We start from the raw sequence: 24,879 nt of genomic DNA, 5'->3' as shown, positions 1-24,879 counted from the left end.
TTCTGAGACTGGCATATGTACAAAATATGTATTTCATGTAATGAATATAGATGCTATTTTCAGAATTGCACCTATATCTTGAAATGACTGAAGGTTTCAAATCCTAGAAGTAGCATATGACAGGGTAGTATTTTTTAAAATGTATTTCTCTAGGGCATTTTATTTGTTTTGCAGTACTAGAGATTGACCCCAAGCAATGCCACTAAGCTATGCCCTCAGTCCTACGATGATGATTTTAATTAGTTAATATTATTGTTGTTTTTGATACCAGGTCTCACCATCTAGCCAAGGCTGGCATAGAACTCACAGTCCTCCTGATTTCACCTCTTGAGCACTAGTATTAGGTATGTAGCACTCATTTTTTTCTAATTTATTTTATTGTTGTTTTAGAGGTGATACACAGTGGGGTTACATTTACATACGTCAGGTAAAAAGTACATTTTCCTTCACATAGTGTCATATGTTCTCTCATTCCCTCCCATTCCCTCCCTCCCTTCCCTCCCTCCCTTCCCTCCCTCCACAAGTTGTATAGTTTCAGTGCATTCCACCGCTGCACTTTCCCACCCTTTCTCCTCTGATTTGAGCCCTTCTCCCACCTTCCCACAGATGTGTAGATGCAGATGAATAGGTCTGTAGCACTAATTTTTTTTTGCCAGTCCTGGGGCTTCAATGCCTGGGCACTTTCAAGGCTAGCACTCTACCACTTGAGCCACAGAGCCACTTCCGGCTTTTTCTGTTTATGTGGTACTGAAGAATCAAGTCTAGGACTTCATGCATGCTAGGCAAGCACTCTACCACTGAGCTACATTCCCAGCCTGTAGCACTAATTTTTGTTTTTTGGTCAGTCATGGGACTTGAAGTCTGGGCTTGGGTGCGGTCCTTGTGCTCTTCAGCTCAAGGCGAGCACTCTACCACTTGAGCCACAGTGCCACTTCTGGTTTTCTAGTGGTTTATTGGAGATAAGAGTCTCACAGACTTTCCTGCCCTGGCTGGCTTTGAACCATGATCCTCAGATCTCAGCCTCCTGAGTAGCTAGGATTACAGGCGTGAGCCACCGTCACCTGGCTTGTAGCACTAATTTTTTTCAAAGGGTCTGGCAAACTGGCCATAGTGGCCTTGAACTTGAAATTCTCCTATGTCAAGCTCCCAAGAAGTTGAGATTACAAGTGTAAACCACAGCACCTGGCTATTGTTTTTTTTGGGGGGGGGTTCACAGCACCTGACTATTGTTTTTTTTGGGGGGGTCCGGTCGTGGGGTCTGAACTCTGGGTATGGGCGCTGTCCCTCAGCTCTTCAGCTCAAGGCTAGCACTCTACCACCTGAGCCACAGCGCCACTTCCGGCTTTTTTCTTTTTGCCTATGTGGTGCTGAGGAATGGAACCCAAGGCCTCATGCATGCAAGGCAAGCACTCTACCACTGAGCCACCTTCCTAGCCCCATTGTTTTTAAAATTTAAAAAGAATATTACTCAAGTTTTACATCTTGAACATGGAATAGCCTACAACTTCATATCATTAATAGCTGTGAAAGCCCTGACTTTAGTAGCACACCAGCCATTTTAAAAGGATTAATAAGTAATAATAAAAAATCAAAGAAGAAGGGAGCCGAGTTTTGTGTGTGTGTGTGTGTGTGTGTGTGTGTGTGTGTGTGTGTGTGTGTGTTGGGGCTTGAACTCAGGGCCTAAGTGTGTGTGTGTGTGTGTGTGTGTGTGTGTGTGTGTGTGTGTGTGTGTGTGTGTGTTGGGGCTTGAACTCAGGGCATAAGTGCTGTCCCTGAGCTTTTTGGTGATTAATTGGAGGTAAGAGTCTCTTGGACTTTTCGTCCCTGGGCTGCCTTTATACCAGGATTCTCAGATCTCAGCCTCCAAAGTAGCTAGGATTACAGATGTAAGCCACTTGTGCCCAGTGAGAGCTGAATTTTAAAAGAGGTTTTAACAGTAGGAAGACCCAAGCTACAGAGTTGTTATTTACTTGGCTTTGACAAGGACCATTCTGAGAATGGAGGACAGAGATAGCTCTTCTGGCCAGATAAAAAGGCTAGTTTGAAGGTGGGGCTGGGAATCCTAATCAGAGTAAATGGTTCGAGCCTGGGGGGTGTAGTTTATAGTAGCTGGGAAACTGTGGTAAAGCAGATAGATGGCCCCCTCATTTCTGGAGAAGACTTTACTTTGAGTCATTAACTTTTCAGATTTTGCACCATATTGGTACAAGAATCCTCAAGAATCACTTTTGGTCCTTCTTGAAGCCTATGTTTTCTCCAACACAGAGGGGGAAGAAAACAGGTGGAGGATGTGGGGAGCAAGTGAGAATATGCTTTTAAAGTGGTTTCTGTGTTCTTTAATAATCTGTTTTGAATCTATGATAGTAGTCTAGAGAAGCCTCCTGTTTATCTAAGACTCTTATTTATTTATTTCTTTTGTTGGTTGTGAGGCTTGAACTCTGGGCCTGGGCGCTGTCCCTCAGCTTAGCTCAAGGCTAGCGCTCTACCACTTGAGCTCTACCACTTGAGCCACGGCGCCACTTCCGGGTTTCTGGTGGTTTATTGGAGATAAGAGTCTCACAAACATTCTTGCCTGGGCTGCCTTCGAACTACCATCCTCAGATCTCAGTCTCCTGAGTAGCTAGAATTATAGGTGTGAGCCACAAGTGCCCGGCTAAGAGTCTTATTTTTTCCCTTCTTCTGTTCAATACCAAGTGAAGGAAACAGTCACATTTGGGGCACGGTATGTGAACAATTCAGTGTTGCCAGGTGTGGTGGTACATACCTGGAATCTCAGCACTGGGGAGGCTGAGGCAAGAGTTTGGCAAGTTTGAGACCTAGCTGGGTCACATAGCAAGACCTTGTGTGAAAACATTAAAAAAAAAAAAAGGTTTCAGTGTTTATGCTGCTGCTTTGTGGGAGAGTAGTTTGCAAATTGGTCACAAGGTGGTGTGCATACATCAAGTTGTCTTTCCAATTGTATTTAAGATTGCTTCTCTGTGGTTTGCACAGGGACCAGGCCAACGCAGTTTCTGGTATCACACCTTTGCAGCTGCATAGTCTGCCTTTATAAGGTTGAGAGCCTCAAGTTCCAAAGCGCTGCTGGCCCAGTTTGGGGATGGGAGAAGGAAGCAGAAGCAAACAAGGGAAGGGGAGAGGAGAGGTAGCTTGGAGTGCTGGTTCTCTCTGATCATCTCTTGCCCTAGCCTATGTCCACAGCCTCCTGAAGCCACTTGCCACCCTTTGTCCTCCCTGTTTTATTTATTTATTTGCTTGTTTGCTTATTTATTTATTTATTTGTCAGGTGTAGGGCATGAACTCAGGGCCTGGGTGCTGTCCCCGAACCTTTTTGTGCTAAAGGCTAGCACGCTACCACTTCAGCCACAGTGCCACTTCCATTTTTTGAATGGTTAATTGGAGATAAAAGTCTCCAGGGAACTTCTCTGCCCTGGCTAGCTTCAAACTGTAATCCTCAGATCTCAGCCTCTTGAGTAGCTAGGATTATAGGTGTGAGCCACCAGTGTTTGGCCTTGTCTTCCCTTTAGACAAGAAGTGTATTCAGTTTGGGGGAGGGAACATATTCCCCAATAGAGGAGATAGTTGTTAGTAGGTACCTGGAGAATAACCAACAAACTCAGTATCTGCTAAGTGTCAAGTCCAAATTGGAGATATAGAAACACGCACAAAAATCATTATGGCATTAGGACTGAAATCTAATGAAAACATTCACAATTAAGCCACATAGAGCAAATGCGAAAACATTCGATACATAGAGCGAGTGCGTGAAAAATATAAATTGATGCGTTCCCTGGAGATCAGAGTAGTAAGTGTGTGCTGTAGGAGGGGGAATTTGAACTGGTCTTTAAAAATGCACACAAAGTGAGGTGCTGGTGGCTCATACTTGTAATTCTAGCTACTCATGGGCCTGAGATCTGAGGATTGTGGTTCAATGCCAGATGGGCAGGAAAGTCTGTGAGACTCTTCTCTCTAATTAAATCACAGAAAAAGCCAGAAGTGGTGCCATGGCTCAAAGTGGTAGAGCAGTAGCCTTGAGCAAGGAGCTCAGAACAGCACTCAGGCCCTGAGTTCAAGCCTCAGGACCAGGTGGAAAAAAGCATACATTTTTTTACTGCCAGGCAGAAAGAATTAGGCAAACCTTGGATATTAATGTCATCATCAAAAGTTAGCATTAGCCACTGTTACAATTTCCTAATCAGGAAAACAAAGTACAACTCAGTAAGTGAATTTGTTCCTCTTTTTAAAATAAAACTGAAAAGGAAACAGATCAAGATAATGTATGGAAGTGGAGGGCTGGCTCAAGTGATTAAAGCGTCAGCCTTCAGCAAAAAAGCTAAGCAGGAATCGAGGATCTGAGTTGAATCTCCAGTACCAAAAAAAAAAAAAAAGATAATACAGTCTTGGTGGTGACTTGAATTTTTGATCAAGTCTGACAATTCTGATCTTGGAAAGCAGGATCTTTATCTAAAGATGGAAGTATATTTTACCACTACCAAAGAGGCAGGGATTTTGGATTGAGACAACAGATGAGAACTATAGAAGGAAGTATGAATCTAGAGACCACAATTTTTCCTTCAATATCCTATGCAGTTCTGGTAAGTATCTTAATCCTGGGCTTGCTTTCCTCATTTGCCAAAGGAAAAAAACTGGGGCAAAAATACTGACTTGGCACTTGATTTTTGAAAAACAGCATCATAAACCAATTAGAATATAAAAATTATATGCTGATTTTTACCAGTTTAGTATATAATCTCTCTCAAGTTCTTGTGCTTTATTGCTTTGCAATATGGACTAAAGCCCAGATAAAGTGCCAGTCTCCCAGAAACCCATAAATTAATGGTGAGTGTTATGGTTCATTATATCCATTGGCAGTCACCTAATTCTGCTCTGGTGACCTGATGTAATTCTTTCCTAGTTTTTCTTGCCTGGAGTTTATTAGCCAACTTATAGCCAAGAGAAGTGATAAAAGGAAGGGTATAAAAAATAGTAGATTGCTCACACATGATTAAACACTTTAATGGTGACAAGGAGATGGCTTCATTATGATTCACAGAAATGTATGTATATATATACACATTATAATATATATGTTCAACTTTCAAAGTGTTAATGTCACAGGCAAAGAATTGCTTCTAAGCCTTTATTCTGAGCTGGTAAACTTCTACTCTGCTCAGGGCCAACTAACTTCTTAAAGTTAGGACCAAGAGTTTTAACACTGGTCTGCATGTTATTTTTGACTTCATAGTCAGATTTGTGAACCATCTCATACTCTTGTTTTTATCTTTTCTTTTTTGGTTGGTCCTGGGGCTTGAACTTTGGGCCTGGGCACTGTCCATCAGCTCTTCAGCTCAAGGCTAGCGCTGTACCACTTGAGCCACAGCGCAATTCCGTTTTTTTTGGTGAATTATTGGAGATAAGAATCTCACCGAGGGCTGGGCAGGTGGCTCAGTGGTAGAGTGCTTGCCTTGCATGCATGAGGCCCTGGGTTTGATTCCTAAGCACCACATAAGCAGAAAAAGCTGGAAGTGGCACTGTGGCTCAGGTGATAGAGTGCTAGCCTTGAGATGAAGAGCTGAGGGACAGTGTTCAGGGTCCACAACCGACAAAAAAAAAAAAAAAAAAAAATCCTAGTCAGACTTCAACATGAGAGTTGAAGACAGGAGGATAGGCCAGCCCAGGAAAAAAAATGTTAGCAAGATTGTATTTCAGCAACCAAGCTGAGCTTAGAGGTACAAATCTGTAGTCTTAGGTGGAGGATTGCAGTCTGGGGCCTGGCTCAAGTGGTAGAGCACTTGGCATAAGGCCTTCAGTTAAAGCTCCTGTACCACAAGGGGGAAAAAAGAACCAATTAATCAGTCTATTCTATTACAAATTATAGAAACCTTAGATATTAGGCTCTATCAGCTAGTCAGAAAAACCTAGAAACAAATCCAACATTATTATGAACTACATTCATGCTTAGAACTGGTCTGTGTTCCTTCCTCCCAACACTTATATGTGTATTCTTTTTTAAAAACAGGCTCTCACTATATAGCCCAAGTTGCCCTCAAATTCACTGCCTCCAGCCTTATCCTCCCAAGTACTGGGATTATAGGCATGTGCCTCCATGCCCAGCAAGTCAGATTTTTACCAACTATGTATTGAAGAACTGCAGAAGGAATTCAGATAGGCCTCAGGAGTGGGAAGAAAATAGCACTCACAAGGCTTGTGTACTTGACATAGGAGGGAAGGAACCACGTGCACTTATTGACTTTGGATATTCATAGGAAACTCAAATTTGAATGCTGAGCAAGTATGGCCACTTGGGTTCCTTTCAAGATTTCAGAAACTGTTCCTGACTGTCAGTGGAAAAAAAAATACATTGTTGATGAGAGTAAAAAGGATTCTCTTGGGTTTTCCCATAAACCAGGGAAACTTAGTGTGTGCTTTAATTTTCAGCTTTTAAGAATTCTAATCAGCTCACATAGACTCAGTTGGGACAATACTATAATACTAGTCTCCTTTAAAAAAAGTTTACAGAGAATGCTGTCTCTTTGATTTCATCACTTCAAAAGGAGATAATTCATTTGAGAAAGATTTACTTGTATAGTCTTCCTATGTTCTGTATTTGTGTATTTATGCAATTTATCACAGGTTGAAAGTCTATGAAAGGAGCACATGTGCCTTTCTTTGTGCAAGTTGGTAAAAAGCTATGTAAATCAGCCAGGAGGAAAGGTCAAAAGGCATGTTTCAGCAATTTGGGGACCTATTTGAATGCATGTTATATGCTTTTTGGGTGTGTGGAGAGGCTGGATTAATGAAAATCAGTATTATGATTTTCTTTCTCTCGTTCTCCTTCTATTTCTAGATTGCCAAAATGCTTTGGACTTTTTAACTGAATCTAACAAAGTCCAAAATAAACTTGAGACTGTAAAAACAGAAGCTGCAGAAGGGAGATTCAGTGCCAATGCATCAACAAAAAAGACAACCAGAGTTAGTGGAAGGAAATCTTCCCGTTTTTGTGTTTCCCACAGAGCTAATATTTTATGCAGATGATCAGTCAACACATAAGCAAGTGTTGACTCTGTACAATCCCTATGAGTTTGCCTTAAAGTTCAAAGGTGAGTCTCTCAGGTCTAACTTATGAATTTTTAACTAGTCCCTACTAATCTTTTCCTTGCTGAGATAAATTGATTTAAACTCATTAAAGGCCATTGTGATTTTCTCTTGCAGTTTTGTGTACTACTCCGAATAAGTATGTTGTTGTGGATGCTGCAGGTGCAGTTAAACCTCAGTGCTGTGTGGATATGTAAGTCCAAATCACTTCCTGCTCACGTACTTGACAGTGTATGAATATTTTGTGTTTTAACTTGAAAAAGATCTTCCTTACAAGTTACTCCCACATAGGTGGGTATAATCTTTCTAAAATTTTTCTATCAAAAGCTAAGACATTTCTGGAATATTTCAAAACAGGCCAACCAGATGCTTCTCGCTGTATGTACCGTATTTCTTTGAATATCCATTTCCTTCTGGGGGTTTTAAGTTGAGGCCGAGATGTTCATAAAGTCAAGTTTTGACTTATCCTTTCAATTCTTCCAGCTCTCAGTAATAGTGACTTTAGTTTTCTTTGGAACATCCTGCTCTTAAAATGACAGTTGGGAAGCTAATAATACTATAGTGTAAGAACAATGGTAATACAAGTTCACCTGCGATGATTCAGGTAATAGGCCTGCAAGTTATGCTACATAAACAGGAAGCAAGTATATTAGTAGTCATCTAGAAAAGGTTATCCAGGTGCTTCCACTTAATTTCATTTTAGGAATATCAGATAAATGGCTATTGGTTCAAGTTGTTCATATTTAATTTTCTCTTTAGAACTGGTGGTGACCAGATGGATCCTTTGGCCATCCCTTAAACTATCAAGTAAATTATATTGGTTTAATTCTTCTGTGACAATGAGAAGCAGAGCTCTTATGGATACAATTTCATTATTTCAAAGCCATAAGATGATGTTTGGCACATTTCTTTGGCATAGTCTTGCCAAACAAAAAGTATTACCCTTGACCTAATTGTTTTACATTCCCTAGGAAGAAAGAAGCACATTAAACAGACTTGTAGAAAACTTCTAAAAATCACATTGCCTTATACACTTTTTCTCTTTAGAAAAAAATACAGAAGTCTACTGTTAGTCTGCTGGCACTTTGGTCAGACTGGATTACTTATTCAGTTGCATATTTTATGTGTATGTGTATATAAATCAGTTTAAGTGGTGAGTTTTGTTACTTGAACGACATGATACAGTATGTATGTAGGAACAAACTATTTCCTATATTCCTAATTAGGGAATATTACTTTAGACAGATATTTAGAAAGAAATACCATTGTTAAAGGTAATTTTTTTTTTTTTTTACCTCTTAACTGTTTTAGATTTACCCATTTCTTTTGCAGTGTACTCTGAATTTTCTTTGACATCATTAAGAACTCTATGTTCTTGAGGATTGGTAGGAGTCAGTTAACAGAATTTCACCTATTGAAATCATGAATGCGGCTTAGTGGAAGAGTGCTTGCCTAGCATGCATGAAGCCCTGGGTTCGATTCCTCAGTACCACAAACAGAAAAAGCCAGAAGTGGAGCTGTGGCTCAAGTGGTAGATTGCTAGCCTTGAGCAAAAGAAGCTCAGAGACAGTGAGTAGGCCCTGAGTTCAAGCCCCAGGACTAGCAAAAAGAAAAGAAAAAAAGAGAAATTTCTTTGCTCTACTGTGTCTGACAGGCCTCAAAATTTAAACAGCTTTTGTTATTTTTTTGCTGTTTTCAGTGTGATACGTCACAGAGATGTTCGATCCTGCCACTATGGTGTAGTAGACAAATTCCGCCTTCAAGTTTCTGAGCAAAGCCAGAGGAAGGCTTTAGGAAGGAAGGAGGTTGTTGCTACTCTTCTCCCATCTGCAAAAGAACAACAGAAGGAAGAAGAGGAAAAAAGAATAAAGGATCATTTAACTGAGAGTTTGTTTTTTGAGCCATCGTTTCAACCAGGTACTTTGGATTGTTTTAAAGTCTTTTTGAGATCTTACACATTTCTAAGTTCAGTCAGGGAACTAAGAATAGTTATTGGAAAGAATCTGCCACTTTAAACCTATTCAACTACTTCAAAATGAAGCATAGAATCTACAATGACTGAACTAGAACTAGAGGCTGAGAGATGGACACTTGAGCTTTCACTAGACCTGGTTCTAAGGGGAAAGTGTTCCCTTAGGCTTTTAAATAAACATTTATTTATTGTATGTATATGGAAGATTATAGATGTCATGTCTATATGTATATATGTACACATTTGTGCACACACATATGATTGGAGACTTCAGGCACTGTACTTTATGATATTAGCACAATCTGACAATCATGTACTGTTGTTTCTTTGACTTTCCTATATCCTTTCCCATTTAATTAGTTTGAAGGAGGAGAGAGATTGTGTTTGGCAATAGGCCAAGTTTAGCTCACTGTTCATATTATTTTGGAAGAAAAAAATCTCATTAAAGTTGAAGTTAATTAAACTAAGTAGATTATAATATCCCCTGTGGGCTATTAATTGAATCCCTCTCCATTCCTCATTTCCTTCCAGCTTAGATATTCAAAAGTGTTATGATATATTCTTTCAACATTGACATCCTCATTCAGCTCTTCCGACGTCATTCCCCCTCCCTCCTAACTTCTCATTATCTCTCCCCCCCCCAAATCAATTATCAGACAAGGGAGAGGAAATTTTCCATAGAAAAATAGAGACTTTTTGATAGTGATATATGAGTGTGAGACCAGCTGTCCTTGAAATTACAACAATATGTGTATGTGACTTAATTTGTCATTACATCGATTTGTAGAACTATAATCAGTTTGATATTCAGACTTTTTTTTTTTTGTCGGTCATGGGGCCTGAACTCTGGGCCTGGGTGCTGTCCCTCAGCTCTTCAGCTTAAGGCGAGCTCTCTACCACTTGAGCCACAATGCCACTTCCGGCTTTTTCTGCTTATGTGGTGCTGAGGAATCAAACCCAGGGCCTCATGCATGCGATGCAAGCACTCTACCACTGAGCCACCTTCCCAGCCCTGTATTCAGATTTTTATTTCAGTAAGGCAAGGAGTGGTACCTCTTTCCTTTATTGTACCCAAAGTTTTTCTCAATCAATGCAGGGAGTGCCCAGACTTCTGATGGGGCCAAGATTAAGAACTGGATAGTAGATTAATAATGGACCAGGTAGTAGCTTGTAAATTTCTCTCAGCAGTCATTTATTATCTATCTATCTATTTATTTATTTATTGTCAGTTGTGAGTTTTGAACTCTGGGCCTGGGTGGTGTCCCTCTGCTCTTCTGCTCATCAGCTTAAGACTAGCACTCTACCACTGGAGCCACAATGCCTCTTCCAGTTTTCTGGTATTTAATTGGAGATAAGAGTCTGATGGACTTTCTTGCCCGGGCTGTCTTTGAACCTCAATCCTCAGATCTCAGCCTCCTGAATAGATAGGATGACAGCCATGAGCAACTGGGTGGCACCTGATAGTCATTTATTTTAGTTGGTTGTGGGGCTTGAACTCTGGGCGTGGGCATTGTCCCTGAGTTCTTCAGCTCAAGGCTAGCAGTGGACCACTTTTTTGTTTTTTGTTTTCTTTTTTATTGTGAAAATACTATACAGAGGGGTTACAATTACATGGGCATTGTTTTTTGTTGTTGTTGTTTTTTGTTTTTTTTTTGGGTGTGGTCGTGGGGCCTGAACTCTGGGCCTAGGCTCTGTCCCTGAGCTCTTCACCTCAAGGCTAACGCTCTACCACTTGAGTCACAGCGCCACTTCCGGCTTTTTTCTTTTTGCTTATGTGGTGCTGAGGAATCGAACCTAGGGCCTCTGGCATACAAGGCAAGCGCTCTACCACTGAGCCACCTTCCCAACCCCAGCACTGTACCACTTCAGCCACAGCACCACCTCTGGTTTTCTGGTGGTTTATTGGAGATAAGAATCTCCTGGACTTTCCTGCCTGGGTTGGCTTTGAACTGTGATCCTCAGATCTCAGCCTCCTAAATAGCTAGGATTATAGGTGTGAGCCACTGGTATCCGGCTTCAGCAGTCATTATTCACTGGCAAGATCATCTTTTCGATTTTAGACAAAAGAGAACCATTTTCAAATGATGCTTTTTGCAATGCTGGGAATAGAAGAACCTGGGACCTTGCCATACCTACTTAAATGCCCTAGCACTGAGCTACATCCCCAGCCAAGCTGGTTTTTTCTTTTGAGACAGGGTTTTACTATGTAGCCCCAGTTGTCCCTCAGGCTCAAGATTCTTCTGACTCAGCCTCCCTAATGCTGGTATTATGGCATTAGCCACCACATTGGGCTATTTTTCTTAGTATAACTAAGAAAAACTTAGTCTATGTTTAAGAAATGATATTTTTAACTTCCTCTGTCTACTAAATGGTGTCTACTTCCTCTGTCTACTAAATCTGTGGTTTCTAGTGTGTGAAATTTTGTTTTTCATTAAGTTCACCTGAGCTAACATGCCATAATAAATTGAGATTGTATTATTTTTTTTTTTTTTTGTCGGTCATGGGGCTTGAACTCTGGGCCTGGGCTCTGTCCCTCAGCTCTTCAGCTCAAAGCGAGCGCTCTACCACTTGACCTACAGCGCCACTTCCGGTTTTCTGGTGGTTTATTGGAGATAGGAGTCTCACGGTCTCTCCGGGCTGGCTTTGAACCGCGATCCTCAGATCTCAGCCTCCTGAGTAGCTAGGATTACAGGTGTGAGCCACCAGCGCCCGGCCGAGATTGTATTTTTGAAGTTTTTTTTTTTCCTCTAGAATTTTTTTTTTCTTGGCAATAATTGGGGTTTGAACTCTGTTCAGATTTGCTTTGGCATGCTACCACTTGAGACATACCACCAGCCCTGAATTTTGTTGTTTATTTTGGAGATGAGGTTTCATAGATGTTTTCTGATTGGGCTGACTTCAAACCATGATCCTCCAGATCATAGTCTTCTGAGTAGCTAGGAATACAGGCGTGAGCTACTGGCACCCAATCTTAGAAGGTTTTTAAGATGTCATTTTTTCAGGTTTTTACTTTAGAAGAGATTTCAACAAAAGTATATTGTTAGAAGTATTAGGAGGGGCTGGGAATGTAGCTTAGTGGTAGAATGCTTGCATAGCATGCATAAAGCCCTGGGTTCAATTCCTCAGTACCACATAAACAGAAAAAACCAGAAGTGGCGCTGTGGCTTAAGTGGTAGAGTGTTAGCCTTGAACAAAATAAGCTCAGGGACAGTGCCCAGGCTCCTGAGTTCAAGCCCTAGGATTGACAAAAAAAAAAGTAGGATTAGAAGGGCAACAATGTTGACACTCACTGTTAGCAGAAAAATGTTGTTAAAGGCTTCATCATGAAAAACTGGATTTTCAAATATACTAAGAACTGACTGTAGTAGAGTATGTCCATAAATCCCAGGACTGCAAAGGCTAAAATAAGAAAATTTAGAGTTCAAGGTCAACCCTAGGGTAAACAGTAAGTTGAGCTATATAGTGACCCTATCTCAAAAAAAAAGGAAAATGAAAGATCGTGTGTGTGTGTGTGTGTGTGTGTGTGTGTGTGTGTGTGTGTGTGTGTGTGTGTGTGTGTGTGTATGTGTGTGTGTGTGTGTGTTCGTTCGTGTGTGTTCGTTGATTCATTCCTTAGTAGTAGGGCTTGAACTGAAAACCTTGAGCTCTTGCTTAGCTTTTGCACCCAAGACTGGAGGCTCTACCATTTGAGCCACACTTCAACTTCCAGCTTTTTTTTCCTGGTTAATTAGAAATAAGCGTCTCTCAAATTTGATTGCCTGAGTTGCCTTTGCACTGATCCTCAGATCTTAGCCTTTTAAGAAGCTAGGATTATAGATGCAAACCACTGGTGCTGGCTTGAGGAAATTAAGTTAAGTATATATAAAGATATATTAGCTGGGCACCAGTAGCTCACACCTGTAATCCTAGCTACACAGGAGGCTGAGACCTAAGGATCAAGGTTCGAAGCCAGCCTGGGCAGGAAAATCTGAGACTCTTATTTCTAGTTCATCACAGAAAAGCCAGAAGTGGCACTGTGGCTCAAGTGGTAGAGCACTCACCTTGAGCAAAAAAGAGCTCAGGGTTAGTACCCAAGTCCAGAGTTCAAGCCCCAAGACTGGCAAAAAAAGAGATATAACAATAATAAATTTAAAAAGATAAAAAAGTATCCATAATAAACATAATAATATGTAACTTCTCAAATCTCCTTATATAAGTGTTCAATATTACTTTTTAGGACTTTTATATGTACATACAGTTTTAGAGTTCTGAGTTTTTTATTTAATGGATTTAACTAAAATAAAGAGAATCTTGGAACTGGAGTTACAGCTCAGTAGTAGATCACCCACTTAGCAAGCCCAGGGCTCTGAGTTTAAGCCCAAGTACACTAATATTTAAATAAATAAATAAATAAATGGAAGATGTTTTTAAAAGATATAGCTAACGCTTGGAGGGGGTTGTCTTAATTATATTATCAATGTACTGCTATATCTTTGTTCTGTTTGAGTCTATGCCCTCTTTAATATTGTTATAATAAAAAACTGAAAATGACCTAAAAGTGAGAACTGATTAAATTATAAGTGTTGATATAATGGTATGCCAGGCAGGCATTTACAATCATCGATTATTTCATAGAATAATAGATGTTTATATACTGACATAGAGAAAGCTTAAAACATATTTGTCAGTGAATAGAGGAAAACTGTTATGTAAGAATGCATAAAATTATCACATATAAAATAACTTTACATGCTTGGGTGGCCATTTGTAAAATCTGAAAGAATATATGCCCAGTCATTGACAATATTATTTCTAGGATGAGATTATGAAGGAGACTTTGTTTTGTATATTTTTATAACATGTTTTATGTTAACTACATAGTACCAGAAAAAGGATATATTTCCATTTTGAAAATTTACAAGTATTTATAAAAATGGTTTTTGGAACTAGGTATCAGTGGCTCGTACTCATAATCCTAGCTACTCAGGAGGCTGAGATCTGAGGATTGCAGCTTGAAGCCAGCCAGGGCAGAAAAGTCTGTGAGACTCTTACCTCCCATTAACCATAAAAAAGCCAGAAGTGGAGGTATGACTTAAGTGGTAGACTGCCAGCTTTGAGTGAGAAAGCTGAGTTAGAGTAGAAAGCACTGAGTTTTGTCACAAAAAGGTTTTTTTGGGGTAATTTCTCTAAATACTAAAAATTCTTTGAAGTTCTCTTTTCTGTAGGTTTGTAGTTAATGGTGTAGTTATCACAATAAATATTTCCCTTGAAAATTCATCCATGTGAGGGGCTGGGAAGGTGGCTCAGTGGTAGAGCGCTTGCCTTGCATGCCTGAGACCCTGGGTTCAATTCCTCAGCACCACATAAACAAAAAGAAAAAAGCTGGAAGTGGTGCTGTGGCTCAAGTGGTAGAGTGCTAGCCTTGAGCTGAAGAGCTGAGGGACAGCGCCCAGGCCCAGAGTTCAAGCCCCACGACCTGACCCAAAAACAAAACAAAACAAAAAAAGAAAATTCATCCATGTGGACTGGAGATATGGCTGGAGTAGTACAGTATTTGCCCTGCAAACATGAGGCCCTGAATTCAAACTCTAGTACCACCAAAAAATAAAAAGATTATGGATGTAGTCTAGCTCAGTGGTAGAATGTGCAATTTACAAGGACCTGAATTCAATCCCTAGTACTGCTAAAAAGAAAATTCTTTCTTTTTACAAATGTAATTAAAGTAAGAGGAGGATTTTTAGGTATTTATTTATTTATTTATTTTTATTTATTTATTTTTGGGTCTGGTCGTGGGGCCTGAACTCTGGGCCTGGGCACTGTCCCTTAGCTCTTCAGCTCAAGGCTAGCACTTTACTACTTGAACCACAGCGCCACTTCCGGCTTTTTTCTTTTTGCTTATGTGTGGTGAGGAATCGAACTCAGGGCCTCATGCATGCAAGGCAAGCGCTCTACCACTGAGCCACCTTCCCAGCCCCTATATATCATCCCAGCAATTTTTAGGTATTTATGTTCTTGTTTCATCCTAAGCAAGAATCACTATAAAATTTGAGCTTGTTTTCAACTATCTGGTTGGTAAGGTTCAATTCAATTGTGTACAGCTAAGATATTAATAATTTAGAAAAGTTATATTTGATAATAAAATGAGCAGCATTATTTCATCAATTGAACATCAATATTGTGTGGCTGTTGACTAGTCATTTTAATTAAAGGAAGATGAGTGGGAAAAGCCATATAACAGAAAATGCTGTTATTTGATTTCTTAAAGATGGGCATATATATTATATACATACAGCTAGAACTATGTAATAGTGGGCTTGACAACAGATCTTTTTATTTATTTATTTATTTATTTTTGGGTCTGGTCATGAGGCCTGAACTCTGGGCCTGGGCGCTGTCCCTCAGCTCTTCAGCTCAAGGCTAGCGCTCTACCACTTGAGCCACAGCGCCACTTCCGGCTTTTTTCTTTTTGCTTATGTGGTGCTGAGGAATCGATCCCAGGGCCTCAGGCATGCAAGGCAAGCGCTCTACCACTGAGCTACCTTCCCAGCCCCTGCCTTAACATTTTTAAAGATGCATCTTGCTGTACTTGTTAGAATCCAACCTATCTGGAGATCTTGTAAGGATAACCTTGGAAGATAGTACAGGACAAGTGGAGTGGGCCTTCATCAGAATACACATGGTCCTTGACCTTGAAAATATCATCAGATGAAAATGCATTGAATACATTAGAGACATCATAGCTGAGCTCCACAGAATACCATGGTTTCGGTTGTTTCTTCTTCTGGTGATTGTGTGGCTGACTTAGCTGCAGCTCCAAAGTATCATACCACACGCACTTGTCTAGAAAAGATCAAAACGTGGGCTGTAGCTTCTGTTGACTGTGTATTGAATTTGTATCACCATAAAACCAAAGTATCTGGGCAGGGAATGTGGTTCACTGGTAGAGTACTTGCCTAGCATGCATGAAGCCCTGGGTTCGATTCCTCAGCCTTGAGCTGAAGAACTCAGGGACAGCACCCAGGCCCAGAGTTCAAGCCCTACAACCAGCAAAATAAACAAAACAAGCTGTTTCAAGTTGGAAATCATCTGTACAGAGAAGCAGTCTACAAGCATAGAAAAAGAAAATGTTGAACATCTATTTTTAGTGCATTCTAACCCCAAGATAAGTATTCAAATGTTTTTTCTTTCATGTGATTGTTTCTAACATATTTATAAGATGATTTCTTTGTTGCTTTGTATGTCCCTCCCCCACAGTATAACCCCTGCTTTCTCTGTATTTGATGTCGGTATAATTTGTGGAGGGGAAGGGGAAAAACAAATCGTTTAAATAGGGATACAGGTGGACCCATTGCAACAATGAGATGTACAAGTTGTTATGTCGAAAAACAAACTTTACAACTTTGGCGGGGGGTGAGGGGAAGAGGGGGAGAGGGGGGAGATAGAGGGGAGATGGGAAGGGGAAACAAAGGAGGAGGCAACAATGCTTGATAAGAAATGTACTCATTATCTAGCCCATGTAATTGTAACCCCTGTATACGGTATTTTCACAATAAAAATGAGAGATTGGAAAAAAAAATAGTTGAAGGGATGACACAGATCACGATGCATTGTATACATGAACTGCTTTGTGAAGTGGCAAAGAAACCAATACATATCCTAAAAAATTAAAAGTAAGGTAATGGTGAGTTGGGAGGCATGGGTGAGAAGGTTGAAAGGTGTGATATTGATCGAGATGCACTGTGTTCATAAGCTTCTTTGTTGAATGGCAACTGCTTTGTACAACTACTTAAATATTTTTTTTAAATCGGCAATGAAGTTTGAACTTGGCCTGGGCGCTGTCCTTCAGCTCTTCAGCTCAAGGCTTGTGCTCTATCACTTTTTTTTTTTTTGGTCATGGGGCTTGAACTCTGGGCTTGGGCGCTGTCCCTCAGCTCTTCAGCTCAAGGTGAGCGCTCTACTGCTTGAGCCACAGTGCCACTTTTGGTTTTCTAGTGGTTTATCGGAGATAAGAGTCTCACGGACTTTCCTGCTTGGGCTGGCTTTGAACCGTGATCCTCAGATCTCAGCGTCCTGAGTAGCTAGGATTACAGGCGTGAGCCACCAGCACCTGGCGCTCTACCACTTTGAGCCAGTGCTACTTCTGGTTTTCTGGTGGCTAGTGGGAAATAAGAGTCTCACAGAGTTTCCTGCCTGGGCTGGCTTTGAACTGCATTCTCAGATCTCAGCCTCCTGAGTAGCTTGGATTATAGGTGTGAGCCATTGGCATCTGGCTTAAATAAAAACAGTTTTTAAAAAGAATACTAACACATGCTGGGTGTTAGTGGCTTACACTTGTAATCCTGGATATTCAGAAGGCTGAGCTCTGATGATCACAATTCAAAGCTAGTTGGGGTAGGAAAGACTGTGAGACTCTTTTTTTTTTTTTTTTGTCGGTCATGGGGCTTGAACTCTGGGCCTGGGTGCTGTCCCTCAGCTCTTCAGCTCAAGGCGAGCACTCTACCACCTGAGCCACAGCGCCACTTCCGGGTTTCTGGTGGTTTATTGGAGATAGGAGTCTCACGGTCTCTCCTGCCCCGGCTGGCTTTGAACCTCGATCCTCAGATCTCAGCCTCCTGAGTAGCTAGGATTACAGGCGTGAGCCACCAGCGCCCGGCTGTGAGACTCTTTTTTGGGGTCCGGTCGTGGGGCCTGAACTCTGGAGTTGGGTGCTGTCCCTCAGCTCTTCAGCTCAAGGCTAGCGCTCTACCACTTGAGCCACTTCCGGCTTTTTTCTTTTTGCTTATGTGGTGCTGAAGAGTCTTCCAGCTTTTTTCTTTTTGCTTATGTGGTGCTGAGGAATCAAACCCAGGGCCTCAGGCATGCAAGGCAAGCACTCTACCACTGAGCCACCTTCCCAGCCCGAGTGTAAGGCTCTTATGTCCAGTTAGGCAACAAAAAAGAGAAAAGAAAAAAGATCTGGAAGTGGAGCTGTGTATCAAAATCTAGAGAGCTAACCTTGAGCGAAAAAGCTAAGTGACAGTGCCTCAGGACCTGAGTTCATGCCCTAGGACTAGAGCGCACGCGCGCGCGCGCGCGCACACACACACACAGACACACACACACACACACACACACACACACACACACACACACTACTAGCACAGAGTTTAGGCATATAATTTAGAAATATACATTTATCAAAGATACATGCTTGACTAGTTGCTCCTACCTAGTATAAGATGTATGTAGGGGAGAGAGGGAAGAGTTCTTCTTTTCAGCAAGGACTCACTATGTCCCAGTGCAATTTCATTATAACTTCGTGTAATGACTCAGAATGAAGTGATAAGGCTTTAGAAAGTGCAACACAAAAATCCCCACTGAGGGCTGGGAAGGTGGCTCAGTGGTTGAGCACTGGCCTTGCATGCATGAGCCTCTGGGTTCGATTCCTCAGCACCACATAAACAGAAAAAGCTGGAAGTGGTGCTGTGGCTCAAGTGGTAGAGCGCTAGTCTTGAGCTGAAGAGATGAGGGACAGCGCCCAGACCCAGAGTTCAGGCCCCACGACCGGACCCAAAAAAAAACCCAAACCAAACAAACAAAAAAACCCCATGGAATGGGAATGACCGGTGGAGGGAATGAGAGAAGTTAGCCCAAACACAAATCTCCTCCTCTCCCCCACCCATGCAAAACAGTCCTGGTGAGTGGCAGCCAATGTTTATGAAGGAATTTTCATCTACAGTTGTTTTCAGAAGCGAACTCAGGGATTTTTTTCTTGTTTGTTTACAGAAAGCAGAAGTGTGTCGTCAGGCCCTAGTTTACTGACTGTCTTCCTGGGAGTGGTGTGCATTGCAGCTCTGATGCTGCCTACGCTGGGGGATATGGAATCGCTTGTGCCTCTCTACCTCCACTTAAGCGTGAATCAAAAATTAGTAGCTGCTTACATCTTAGGTAAGGGTTTTCAAGATGGTTTGGGATGTATGCAGGGTTTTATGGGGGGGAGGTCTTCCTGGAAAACAGATGAAAGCTAGCAAGCATGAGGTACTGAGTTCAAAATAACACACACAGGGCCGGGAAGGTGGCTCATTGGTAGAGCGCTTGCCTTGCATGCAGGAGGCCCTGGGTTCGATTCCTCAGCACCACATAAACAAAAAGAAAAAAGCCGGAAGTGGCGCTGTGGCTCAAGTGGTAGAGCACTAGCCTTGAGCTTAAGAGCTGAGGGACAGCACCCAGGCCCAGAGTTCAGGCCCCATGACTGGACCCCCCCCCCCAAAAAAAAAATCACACACACACACACACACACACACACACACACGAGCTAGGCATGGTGACTTATGTCTAGCTTCTTGGGAGGATGAGATCCAGACCAAGCAAAGCTTGAATGACTTCTGTCAACCAGTAAAATGCTGGGCAAGACAAGAACTTGTTATCTCAGCTACTTGGGAAGCATAAACAGGAGGTTTGTAGCTAGCCTGGGAATAAATGTGACATCCTACTTGATAAATAATGAAAGTAATAAATAATGAAAGCAAAGGATTTGAGGGCATGGCTCAAGTATTGGAACATCTTCCTGTCCAGCACAAGGCCAAACACCATTATTGGCAAAAAGAGAAACAGATTAAGGATTGCTTCAAAAGCTTCTTCAACAACAGGCTCAGTGGCTTATAACTATAATCCTAGCTACTTAGGTGGAGATCAAGAAGACTACTGTTTGAAGCTATCCCAGGCCACCCCCCCCCCCACAAAGTGTGTGAGACCCCCTATCTCAGCCAACAGAAAAGCTAGGCATGGTGATTTGTGCCTATCATCCCAACTGTGTGAGAAGGATAAATAGGGTATTGGTGCAGGTCAACATAGTTTATTATTTTAAAAAAATGCACAAACAACTGAGGAATGGCTCAAGTGGTAAAGTCCCTTCCTCATAAGCACAAGAGCCTCAGTTTAGTACTTCAGGAAAAAAAAAAGCATGTTGAGATCGAGTGCATTTGAAGATTTAATCTTTGGTTTACATTTAGTTCTCTTCAATGTATTTACCTAGTAGCAAAGCCTGTATTTAACCAATTATTTTCCTTGTGCTGAATTAAATTGGAATATGACACGTATAAAATGCATATGTCTCAAGATCTAGCATTTCTGCTTGTGGAAATAAGACAGATGCTTACAGCCGGGCACTGGTGGCTCACGCCTGTAATCCTAGCTACTCAGGAGGCTGAGATCTGAGGATCGCGGTTCAAAGCCAGCCCGGGCAGGAAAGTCCGTGAGACTCTTATCTCCAATAAACCACTAGAAAACCGGAAGTGGTGCTGTGGCTCAAGCGGTAGAGCGCTCGCCTTGAGCTGAAGAGCACAAGGACAGCGCCCAAGCCCAGAGTTCAAGCCCCACGACAAAAAAAAAAAAAAAGACAAATGCTTACAATAGTGAAGATGGACAATGCAGCTTGTTTATTTATTATGAACCTTTCTCCTTAAGCCAGTTCCCTCCTCTTTTTTTTCATTGTTTTGATTATGTTGGTTTGAAATACTTTAGTTAATTATTTCAGTTGGACAAACATTTATTCAGTATTGTCCATGTATCCAGGGTGGTGGTTCTGGTGATGAATGATTCTTAGCTCTATTCTCTTGTCACTTCTATTTACTATTGACTCTCCATATTCCTTGCTGTACTCTTTTTTATTTACTTTGAAATTGTCTTCTAAATTGTCTCCTCATGATCTGGCTGTGCTTCTTCTCTCCCTTTTCCTTTATCTTGGATTCTTTTCTCCCTAGAACCGTCCATCACATGACTGTCAGGTTGACTTTCATTCTTTTTTAAAATTCAATGACCACATCATACTCTCAAACCCTTCAGTATAATGACAGTTTTGCATTGAACACAATCCCTGTATCTGTTTGAGTCCTAAATGAGTCAATATTATCTAACTGCTTCCTATATAAATCCACAACTAAAGCCTGTTGGATGATATATTGATTCAAAAAAGAAACATCTAAACTGGATGCTGGTGGATCACAGTTATAATCGTAGGGAACTCAGGAAGCTGAGATCTGAGGATCACCGTTTCTGCCCAGGTAGACAAATTCTTGAGACTCAACTCCAGTTAACCAAAAAGCTGGAAGTGAAGGTGTGCCTCAAGTGGTAGGGCATCAGTAATGAGCAGAAAAAGCCAAGCAAGGTCCTAAGTTCAAGCCTCAGTACTACCTGCGTCTTAAGTCCTACCTTCTTTCTAGGCCCTTGCTTTTGCCTTGACCTCATCTGAAGTGCTTGCCTGGCCATCTCATTGCTGCTTCCTGTCCATGTTTTTAAAGCTTTTAGTTATAAAGGGGAGGATCTCATGGTTACATCTCTTTTCCTCATGTTTACACTGTTTTCCAACTGATATTACTCTATCACACTTCCTGCTCCTCTCCTTTCCCCAAAAAGCATCTCCAACAAGTTTCCATTTTCTTTTTCTTTTTTTTTTTTTTTTTTTATTGTGAAAATACTGTACAGAGGGGTTACAATTACATGGGCAAGATAATGAGTACATTTCTTATCAAGCATTGTAGCCTCCTCCTTTGTTTCCCCTTCCCATCCCTTCCCATCCTCCCTCCTGCCCCCCACCCAATCCTCCCCGCCCCCCCACCAAAGTTGTAAAGTTCGTTTTCGACATGACAACTTGTACTTCTCATTGTTGCAGCGGGTGCACCTGTATCTTTATTTAAACGACTTGTTTTTCCCCTTCCCCTCCAAATTATACCCACATCAAATACAGTGAATTGCAAATCTATTTCAATCAAATTCAATCTCCTTCACCCTCCCTACCACTCCACTAGTTTCTACCTACAGGACAATCTCCCTCTCCCACCCCATGTTCTGTCTTTTAAGGCTTATCTCAGCTTCTCTCTCTCTCTCTCTCTCTCTCTCTCTCTCTCTCTCTCTCTCTCTCTCTCTCTCTCTCTGTGTTTTGGTCATGGGGCTTGAACTCACGTGGGGCTTGAACTCAGGGCCTAGACACTGGCCCTGAGCTCTTTTGCTCAAGGCTGGTTAGTGCTCCACCACTTTGAGTCATAGCTCCACTTCTGGTTTTCTGTGTGTGGTTAATTGGAGATAAGAGTCTCATGGGCTTTCCTGTATGGGCTGGCTTTGAGCCACGATCCTCAGGTCTCATTCTCCTCAGTGGCTAGTATTATAGGCATGACCCATTGGCACTTGGCTTCAGCTTTTATCTTTGAGAACAATCTTTCTTACAGCCCCGTCCTCCTGATAATTTCCCTTCCCTGTACTTTTTTATTTTTTGTCAGTTGTGGAGCCTGAACTGTGGGCCTGGTTGCTGTCCCTCAGCTCTTCACGTCAAGGCTTCTGCTCTACCACTTGAGCCATAGTACCACTTCTGGCTTTTTCTGCTTATGTGGTGCTGAGGAATGGCACCCAGGGTCTCATGCATGCTAGGAAAGCACTCTATCACTGAGCCACCTTCCCAACAACTCCCTGTAATTTTTTTTGTCTGGTGCTGGGATGGGACCTAGGGCTTCATGCATGCTAGGCAAGTGCTCTACTACTGCACTTCATTCTAGCCTTGTAATTAAAAAAAGTTCTAGGTACCTGTTGCTCACACCTCTAATCCTAGCTAATGAGGAGGCTGAGATCTGAGGATTGAACTTTAAAGCTAACCTGAGCAAGAGAGCCTAGAAACACTCATCTTCAATTAATCATCAAAAAGCCGGAAATGGAGCTGTAGCTTAAGTGGCAGAGTAGTAGCCTTGAGTAAATAAATACTTAGGAATAGCAGCACCCAGGCCTTGAGTTCAAGCCCTAGTATTGGGGAAAAACACAAATGTCACTTAGTTCCTTACTTACCATTCATTTAGGATTGAGCATGTCCACAACTGCTTATGGATTTTTTTCGGACAGGGTCTGTCTTATGTAGCCAGGATGGCCTCTAACTCTCCATCCTTTGGCCTCACTTCTTCTGTGCCAACCTGCCTGGCATGTTTGTGGCTTCCTATGTGGATTCTCTCAAGCAAACCAGTGTGTCTTTGTACCCCTAAAGTCCTAATGTATCAGGTACTTAATATTTCTGTTCCTGAAGTCAGCTGATTTACCATCCCTTGAAAATGGTATGTCTGCTATTGTTATAGCCAATGTGACTAGATAAAGTAGTAGTTATTGGATGGTGAAATTAGCTATGACTAGACATTAGTGATTTAATTAAATCTATCCAGTGAGTGCCCATTGCTGTAAATTTCTTCTGTATAATATCAACTAAATTCAAATTGACTTGAGTTCTTCATAGAGTGCCTGCCTATGGTGCTATATTTCATTTGCTTGTTGAGGTCCAAATAATTTCTTGTAGAAGGAAAGATTTTGTAAAATGCCATGTCTTTAACTGTTGCCTTTTTATTCTCCAATCAGGTCTTATCACAATGGCTATACTACGGACATGAGAGAAGATTTAAACTGACTTCCGGAGTAAATTTATATTGAAAATATATTGAATGTGGACTGCCTTTTATCCCTATTTCACTCCATTAACACTACAAACTGTTGAATGATTTCAAATAATTGAAAACGTATAATATATATATATATATATATATATATATATATATATATAATTACTCAGTAATTTTATTTGCGGGATTCCAGCACTTTATGTTACAGACAGTAAAGATGATTCTAAATGATAGAGGAATTATTTGAAGAGAGTCTTTTAAGTTCTGTATCTATTGTGCAAAGACTTTAATGAAAACATTTGTTATTTTCTCATCTTCTCTTCTAAATTCACTTTAATTGATAAGGTCCATATGTCCTTCAACATTAAAGGCCTAAATGAACAAACTGACTAGCTTAAAAATAAAATTGTATTTATTTGCTAGCTATGATCAATGCTACTATGTAACTTTATACCTTGCCCTCTATGGTTACAAACAGTTGTTAGAGTGTTTGTAAGAATAAGAGTTTTACAGGCACTGTGTGGAGAATTAAACACAAGTATAAGGTATTAAGGGATCATGATTATTGTAGGATCTCACAAAAAACAGGACATGTTTAATTCATCTTGTGAACTACCAAATAGAGTTGTAGTCCAGACACAAAGCATATATATAAATATATATTTATATATATATCTTACAAAAGTAGGCTGATGGCTCTGTTTGGTCTAAGAGTTCTAAAGGAAGGCAAGCATTTGTTAAATTAGTTGGCTTCGCCTGGCTTTACCTCTGGTTAATGCTTTACGTTAATGGGGGGAAATCACTAACTTTTCTTCCAAGCTCTTTGTCTGCCTGCCTCTTAAGTGACATGCCCAGATTTGGAGGATCATATGCCAGGTGGTTTGTGTGGAGATGATTTTTCACCTTAAACTCTAAGCCAAGTTTGGAAACCCCTTGATACCTGTGTCTATTTTATATCAGTCACTGATACATTTTTTAAGGTTTTATTTATTAAAACAACTTTACCAAAAAAGTCCCCTAAGCACAACTATTTACATTTCTTTATAGCTTGTTCCAATCTCTAACATACAAATATATATATATATATATATATATATATATATATATATATATGCGCAGTTTTAACTGTTTTGTCATAGCAACTGCTCTTTTGTCTTAGGATTTTTATCTGAAAGCACAATGCATTGAGTCTCTTGTAAATCAACTTTCAGATCTTTTTACAGAATGAACTTAAACCCTGCTACTGTAGCATTCTCAAGGAATAAATGTAAACACAAATGGATGCCTGAAGTTGTTTTCTGCAAGCAGCAATTCTGCTTCTAGAAGCTTTTATGTCTAGTCTTTCATAGTCATTGTTTAACCATTTGGGGGAGCATAAATCATTCAGTGGATCATGTCTGTATATTGTATAATAACTGAAAAGCACATAAA

General features: G+C 40.9%; 1 protein-coding gene across 2 annotated transcripts in view; it reads left to right on the top strand.

The window, feature by feature from the left end:
- The window catches only part of Mospd1 (motile sperm domain containing 1), a 29,293-nt gene extending 4,763 nt beyond the window's left edge, over positions 1-24,530 (top strand). The window contains exons 2-7 of one of the 2 annotated variants that reach the window (XM_042697527.1): positions 272-344; positions 6,845-7,097; positions 7,210-7,285; positions 8,792-9,009; positions 18,809-18,970; positions 23,408-24,530. In XM_042697527.1, the coding sequence (XP_042553461.1) occupies positions 6,944-7,097; positions 7,210-7,285; positions 8,792-9,009; positions 18,809-18,970; positions 23,408-23,439 (642 nt within the window). In that variant the 5' untranslated portion in view covers positions 272-344; positions 6,845-6,943 and the 3' untranslated portion in view covers positions 23,440-24,530. The remainder of the gene's footprint in view (positions 1-271; positions 345-6,844; positions 7,098-7,209; positions 7,286-8,791; positions 9,010-18,808; positions 18,971-23,407) is intronic. The other variant, XM_042697526.1, reaches the window with a different exon arrangement.
- Positions 24,531-24,879: the final 349 nt, after the last annotated feature.

The sequence above is a fragment of the Dipodomys spectabilis genome, unplaced genomic scaffold, assembly GCF_019054845.1.
Source record: "Dipodomys spectabilis isolate Male_0828 unplaced genomic scaffold, ASM1905484v1 ptg000221l, whole genome shotgun sequence".
Lineage (NCBI taxonomy): Eukaryota > Metazoa > Chordata > Mammalia > Rodentia > Heteromyidae > Dipodomys > Dipodomys spectabilis.
This window is presented reverse-complemented; position numbering and strand designations above follow the sequence as displayed.